We start from the raw sequence: 7,771 nt of genomic DNA, 5'->3' as shown, positions 1-7,771 counted from the left end.
AGTAAGACAGAATAATAACAGTACAAGCAGGGGGGAGAGAGATAATAAGGGAGAGGCCTCACTAAAAAAAACAGCAATGTGATCTAACAGAGAATACTCAGCGTTTCACCTTTGTAAGGCAGACAGATGTCATAAGGGGTATTCGATCCAAGTGATGCTAAAACGTTATGACGCCTGTAGTCGGTGGAGGGGCTGGGGATGGGAGAGGTAAGAATTTTTTGTTTTTCCTCAGAGCAAAGACAATCGCAGAACACAGCCAATGGTATAAGGAGGACCAACATTGAGGGAGGGTAGAAAAGAGAATGAGGGGGAAAGAATAAAGAGAAAAGGGAATAAGTTGAAAAAGAGGGGTAAAATCTCCTGTCCGGACATCCTGCTAAAAGAAAAGTCAAGGAAATAATGGAATAGAAGGAAAGATAGGGAGAAAAAGAAGGCAGAGTGGGAGAGACGGGGTAAGAGTAAAATGATTGGTGAGGGCAGGACAGAAGAAAAAGAGCCAGCATTCACTTAATGAGAGCATTCTAGGTATCCGTGTTTTTAAACAGATGCCATGCTGTCCAAGTTCTTGGGTAACTAGACATGTCTTCTTTACAGGAGAAAATAAGCTCCTCCATGTTTGCCACCGCATCCACTCATGAGAGCCACTCTGACAGTTTCCAATGTCTAGGTATCACTGTTTTCGCTGTGTTCAGCAGATGTAGCGCCAGTGCACAGTCCTTTTTAGGCACTCTACACAAATAATTGTACAAGGAAGGCAGAGGCAAGACTACAAAAGGAGGTTGTTCCAATATCTATCTGACCGATTCTCAGTTTTTCTGCCTTTTTAGTTGTGAAGTATTTCTTGATTGTTTGCATTTAGTTTATTGACCTATTTTTTTTTTGAGTGAGTGTTTCTCACTCTGATACAGCAACTTGCAAGCATAGTGTTCAGCTTGTGTGAAGATGGTATTGTTATGCTTCATTTAAGCTTGATGATAGAAACCAAGCAACTTATTGTTTTTGGGGGTTTTTTGGCAGGTGCAGATTCAGTCAGATGTTACACCCTATATTTGAAGAAGCTTCCAACATAATTAAAGAGGAATATCCCGATAGAAGTAAAGTTGTCTTTGCAAGAGTGGATTGTGATCAGCACTGTAAGTGTGTTTAGTTTTTTACACATACTGTAAGTTTTTATATTGGGATAGTTTAAGTAACCAACACATAAAGCATGCAGCAATCCTCCTACCCTAGCACAAGAGGACATCTTTTCATTATCTCCACTGCATGTTGCTCCCATTCTGTTTTGATATTCAGCAACTTGGTACTTTCTATGCAGTGGTACATCATTGTAGTCAAGATTATACCTAACTTGTATACTTAATCTGGGATGGTATGGAGTATACTGGCTATGTGCTTATGTTTGTTTTCAAATGTATTTCAGTACATGCTGTGTTTTTGCTATTCAATATACTTCAAATCCAGTGAGGGAACAACTGTGCTCCACATTTCCCCCGGTGGCCAACACTCAATCACTGCACTCACCAGACTTCACTGACCATATGTAAACATAATGGTCAAAGTGCCAGCTCTCCCAGTCCGTTATAGCGGACACAGAGAATTCAACAAGTCATTTAAACATTTTCCTTCACTATCCTTCTAATCATGCATATCATTCAAAGGGAATACGGAGAGGCATATGGTGTATTATTATTAAAAAAATGCTTTATGAAAACACTAAAAACACTTACAAGATTACCAAGGATATAAAACAGTAAGAATCCTACTCCCACGCTGTTCTGTCCAGCATCTGTATAATACCAACCACTTACTACTAGTGTACTGATGTCAGCATGTGCCTGCCCTTTCCGACGTGTTTCGTCATGAAGACGTTTTCCAGGATGCTTACCTTCCGGGAAAAAGTCTTCTTAACTAAACACAATGGGGTGGGCACATGCTGATGTCAGTACACCAGTAGCAAGTGGTTGGTACTATACCAATATCGGAACGCAATTAAAACTTCAAATAAGCAATATATATTACAACATGGGTGTAGACAGTGAGAGCTAATACAAACATGGAATTTGGATGTGGACATCTGGAATTCTAGTTTGCACATCTGTACTGTGCTCCAAACAGAATACCGGTTCAGTCGAGTAAACCCTGGCAAGGTGTAGGAGTTCCTAAATGTTTAATTAAAATGCATTGTTGTCATGGGCAGATTGATGACCTTTTCAATCAGAAATGTGACAAAAGAATAAAAAATATGGCAAATTATCACGGTGGGTACTGTATCGGGAAAGGCAATATTGGCATCTCTGTCAGTAATACTCCAGCTGTGTTTCAAGGAGTCAATAAACTGCATGCTCTGCAGCTGCAGTGTCAAAATATTTTTTCTTTCTCATCCATTGAGGGATGTAAGAAGTCGTACCGTCAGGGTATACTGCCACCTACATGAGGTCGGAACACTGGAAATAGGGATGCACAGATACCGTTTTTTCAGTATATAGTACTGATACTTTGCTTTCGGCACTCGTCGATTTGTGCTTGGCCAGGAAACCGGCTTCCCAGCCAAACGGCATCGAGCTGGCTTCCTGGTCAATCAGGGAGGCGGGTCATTACTTGCCGCCCAGCTTCCATGTTCCCCTAAGGCACTGGCGGTCAAAGGAAATTTTTCCTCTGACCGGAACTTGCGGTATCGGGGAAGGAATCAGAGCAATTGGGCGCGTACAAGTACTCACCCAAATACTCAGGATCGACACCGATACTACGGTAGTATCGGTGCATCCCTACTGGAAAACAACTAAACTGTAAGCCAACTCAGGATATCCCTACTAATCACATGCCTCAGATTTTTATCAGAGTTCTAGGAGTATGCATATCATAGGCTGGATTCACACCTTGGCGGCAGCATTTTTGCTTCTTTCTACACATGTTTTTGCTGCACATTTTTTCACGTATTTTATGCACATAAATCAAGTTGCGAGCAGATTGTGACTGACGGACCCCAGTACTCAGGATGAGTATGTCCACCGCTGTATTCTTCCTTGCTGAGGAGATATTGCAACCTGAAGATCCTTAGCTCCCAGTTTCCCCAGTCACTGGTCGCGACTCAAGTGTAGGGTGAAACAAACTCATTTATTGAGCAACTGTGCAACCTTTTATACAGCAAGTGATGAGATCAGATTATAATCCCATCACATCCACCCTGCCTTCCCCAGACATTCTGTCTTCACAGCACCACAGGGTTTCCCCTGCTAATGAGCTCCAGACAGCCATAGCAAGAGCCTGGCCCGAATGTCATTATCCTGGGCTCCTTCAGAGTACAATGGGAGATAACGAGGGATGGTGCTGATAGTCTTTTCATAACCAGGTCACACAGCATAACGCACTTAAACATAACCCAACAACAATACACATTTAACTTATAAACTCATCACCATGTCGTCACAGTGACACATTAATGTAAATGGACAAAAAAAAACTCAGCGAACGCAGATTTTTGAGCATTTCTATTTGTCTATCGGGCCAAGAAGAGCTTACTCTGCCAAAACGTAGCTCATGTACTTTTTCCTGTGACAAGCGTTTTCCTACAAACAGCAGAACGTTTAGATGTGAACGTGGCCATAAAATTGAATGGTATTTTGTTTTGGGAGCTTTTTAAAAAAAATTTCTAAGCATTTTTTTAGAGCACAAAAAGCGCTACAAAACACTAGGCGTGAACCAGGACTAATATTCATCTCTGCTGGGAAAAGCCTTACTTTTTTTGTTGCTAGCATCTTTTCTTCTTTGATCAAGATTCTTTGCTGCAGTGCTGCTTGAGCTATTCTCTACAATGGCAGCTATCCAGATTGGTCTTTTCTCAGCCAAACTTTGGAGTCCTGTACCCAAAAAAAAACAATTTTTTTTTGTTAAAACTTCCCCCTACCATCTGGGGATATCCCGGTGGACGGATATTGCATCCACCTGGCACAAGAGGGGTTAACCGGAGGGGAAGGAAGGATCGTGGTTTCACCTGATCTTTCGGATCCAGAACTAGGAAACGGAGGAGAAAAGATAACTAGAAGAAATCGGTGAAGGGGCCCTCTCAAAATTTACTTCTTCAGTGGATCCCAGGATAAAATCAAGGACAGATAAGTACTTTTATTCCTCACAAATTACTGCTCGCAAGTCGGGGCGATATAGATGACTGGTCAACTGACTTTCTCCGACATTAAGATCGACCCATGAGAGGATATACGAATGGTGTCAGGATATATAAAGGACTTGCTGATTTTTGCTCATTGATTGGAATTATACCCCAGATGTAAGATTATATTCGGAGACCAACTTCCCTTGGAGATTTAGGGCAAGTAGACCAAAGCATTTAACAGCTGAATGGTTTAAGAGGAAAGCCCCCTCCCATTTGGTGACTCCACTTGACCTTTTTATATTGTTTGCTATATTGTTTAGATCGTTTTATATTGGTTTGTCATATTGTTTTGGTTTGCCATTATCCTTTTATACTCCCAAGCTTATAAGCGGGACAGAAGATTCCATCACAAGTTTACACTATAACTGTTCTAAACACTAGTAAAGAAAAGGACACTGGAAGGCAGGGGAGAAAAGGGAAAGAAAAAAAAATATATTTTCCTCCTCCTAAGGATTGGGGGAAACAACACAACACTTCTTCTTTTTTTTTTTTTTTTTTTTAATAGGGGATTTGCACAGTAAGAGCTCACACAGGCTTTTCGGAAATCATTAATTACAGAAGGAATCCCTATCAATTCATTAACAATGTAAGAGAATATATACAATAGTTCACGGTCACATATTAATATATGATGCACAGTTGTTTTTGAGGTGGCACAGACAATTTATTAACCCATTTCCTTATTTCACATACCAAGCGCAGCATATTATAGACTTCACTGTGGTTCTGATTGCACATTGCTGCAGCTGGTCATTATTTACACATAGTGTTTCCTCCTAGCGCAACTTCTTGTTCTTTTGTACCCAGATCCTGTTGGACTGGATTCTGCCTAGCCTAGACGTGACTTTAAGACACACAGGGTTCCGCTGTAGGTGGTTTTTAGATTCCATTCTGGTAACCATTTAGCCACAGATAACTTTCTAGGTACAGAACCGATTGCATTGGCTTTGTGCATGCCACATCTCTGAAGACTCGCTCGGTGAGTAGGCCAGTCAGGCTAAGTGCTGGGAAATACCTCATTGTTGCACTGCTGAATGCCTTAAAGCTTTCCTGCTCTCCGTTGGAAGGGACGGATCCTGATGTACGGAGTGCTGATGTAATCCGCTGGGTGGAGTGTCCCACGCTCTTTTCCACAATTCAGCATCAAGGAAGCATCTTCCTGCTGCTCTGCCTGATTTGCAGAGAGCCTCCAAAACTCTAACTCCGATTTTAGTCTGTTCTTGTTGCCTGCCTACCGTGACTTGGTCACTTCTGGTCACCTGACCCTGCACTTGCTGCCAGCAGTTGGGTTCTTTGAGTAGCTGAGGCCTTGCCTTGCACACTGAGCTATGTTGCTTCACTGACATGTGGTTGCAACATATCTGATTCTAAACACAGAGAGGACAGTTCTGCTGCGCAAGGTGCTTCCAGCTCACAGTTCAAAAACGACTTGGGTGTTGCTTGCAGAGTGCCTGCTGACGCCGCTGACATCTGCAGCCTGAAAGCGTTTTGCCCTCTGTCCCTGAAGTCGATACCATCTTCAGAATCTTCCCTAGTTCCTTCGGCTAGGCCTCCCTGCTCTGTCTGAGGCGGACAAATAGCACAGATATTTGCTGACTCTTTAATAGAGGCCACAAGCATGCTTCTTTGCCTTCCCGCACAAATTATTTAACGGATTTGCGTGAGGCCTCTGTGCTGTCAGCCACTGACATTCTGATTCTGCCATCACTCGAAACTTGAGGACCATTTTAGTTCCTATTGATGTGGAACATACTAGGGATGCACTTGCATCTGGAGCATTTGGGTGGGTATGAGTGCTCGCCCAAATACTCTGTACCGGCACCCTTACCGTACTAGTATTGGTGCATCCCTAGTACATACCATTTTGAAGCTAGAGCTTCAGTTCCTAGTCTAATCTCCCTCTGATCAAACAACAAAGACCCGCAGTACTGGTCCTGGGCCCGCACAGGGGGCAGTGGGGGGGCCTTCTTACCATCTTGTCTTGAACTGTATTGTAATTATGTCTTCCCTATATTGTAAAGCGCTGAGCCAGCGGCGCTATATAAATCCTGCATAATAATAAGTTATTTTGCTTACGCTACATATGCCAAGACTGGCTTTCAGTCCAGCCGCAAGGCTTGGAACACCAAGTCTACCAGGCAGTCAGACAAAATTTCTGCATGAAGATGCGCAACACATTCCAGAGTGGGGGGCGGTGCATCTGTTCCAGATTGTCCAGATCTTCTGACTGCATCTTCGGACTGATTCTATTATCCTGCTTCACAGTAGCTGGCTTTAATTGCATGGTTGTTGAAGCCTGGGTTCTGTGGGACAGGTGCATCTATAAATCAGTTAAAGCTAGGAAAACCTTACACCATACATGGTTCCAGAAATTATTGACTTGCTACTCCGTAATTAGGACTTTGGTTAGGGTGTCTTCCATGTGGCTCCCCTGTTACTCCCATGGGATCTGATTTTGGTTCCCTCGGGACTTCAAAAAGGGACTTTCTCCTTTTTAACCATAAGTTTTGTTTCTTGTAGCCATAATCTCTGCAAGGCGAGTGTCTGAGTTGGTGGCCTTATTTGTAAAGAACCCTTTTCGGTCTCGAATGAGGTGGTGTTGAGGCCCAGAACTTCCTTGCCACTGGAGGTAGGTTTGGCTCTCACCTCAACAAGGACATTGTTATTCTGTCCCTCCACCTGGCTCTAGTTCATGAGAATTCCCTCTGATGTCTGGATGTGATTTGAGGTATGATAGTCTGTCTCCCCTTAAAGCTTCTCATTAGATTTCTCAGTGGCTTAAACCATTATCCAATGGTCCGTCCATGGTCTTAAGCATAATTTAACACCCATTCCTGTCAGTGCACACTCTACTAGATCTATGAATGCCTCTCGGGCTCTTTGGCATCAGGCTACTGTTTTCCAGAAGGTCTGTTTTTCTGTTCACATGTTTCCCAAGTTCTACTAAGTGGATTTGCAGGCTTTATCTGATGCCAGCTTCAGGTGTAAAGTCCTTCAGATGGCTCTTTGAGCTGCAGGCAGTCTTCAGTTCTGTTTAGTGGGCCTGTTACTGTTTTTTGTTTGCTGTTGTCCTCCCCTCAGTTGCACTGCTTTTGACAGTCCCAACAGTACATGACTTCCTGTGTACCTCAAAGGAGCAAGAAAGAAAATAGGATTTTTGAAATAATCTTGAAATCCATTGAGGAACACTGCCCTTATGTGTTTATGACCATGCTCTCGATACTGCTTTGCTACAAAACTGAGGCATGCTGGTGGTAGGTGTAGTTATCCTGGGATGGCTTATAATTGTTGCTCGTCAATGTCCATTCCTCCTGTAGGCAGCATTATAACCTAAAAGTATATGATTTTCTGTGTCCCTCAATGAACTCTAGAGCCAGAGTTCCGCTTTTAAATACCAGTGTTGGCTTAAAAGCCAATTGGATCCTCACACAGTATTGAATGTATACACTTGTTTAGTTATTGCTGTTATGTTACTTAACATTTGTTATGTTAACATACTGTAACATTTGCGAAATCCTGTGTCTACTTGCATGTGCCTCGTTTTATTTCAAAATGTCCTTTCCCCCCCCCCCCCCCCCCTCTCCCCTCTCTCCTGGATCTTCC

The 7,771-nt window shown here is 42.9% G+C and overlaps 1 protein-coding gene across 1 annotated transcript in view; it reads left to right on the top strand.

Moving 5' to 3' along the window:
* Positions 1 to 7,771, top strand: part of ERP44 (endoplasmic reticulum protein 44) — a 54,495-nt gene that overhangs the window by 30,184 nt on the left and 16,540 nt on the right. The window contains exon 4 of the mRNA XM_018568848.1: positions 1,018 to 1,133. Coding sequence (XP_018424350.1) covers positions 1,018 to 1,133 — 116 coding nt within the window. The remainder of the gene's footprint in view (positions 1 to 1,017; positions 1,134 to 7,771) is intronic.

The sequence above is a fragment of the Nanorana parkeri genome, unplaced genomic scaffold, assembly GCF_000935625.1.
Source record: "Nanorana parkeri isolate BGI_ZX_2015 unplaced genomic scaffold, ASM93562v1 scaffold1252, whole genome shotgun sequence".
NCBI lineage: Eukaryota > Metazoa > Chordata > Amphibia > Anura > Dicroglossidae > Nanorana > Nanorana parkeri.
Note: the sequence above shows the minus strand (reverse complement) of the source record. Positions and strands in the feature narration are given on the sequence as shown.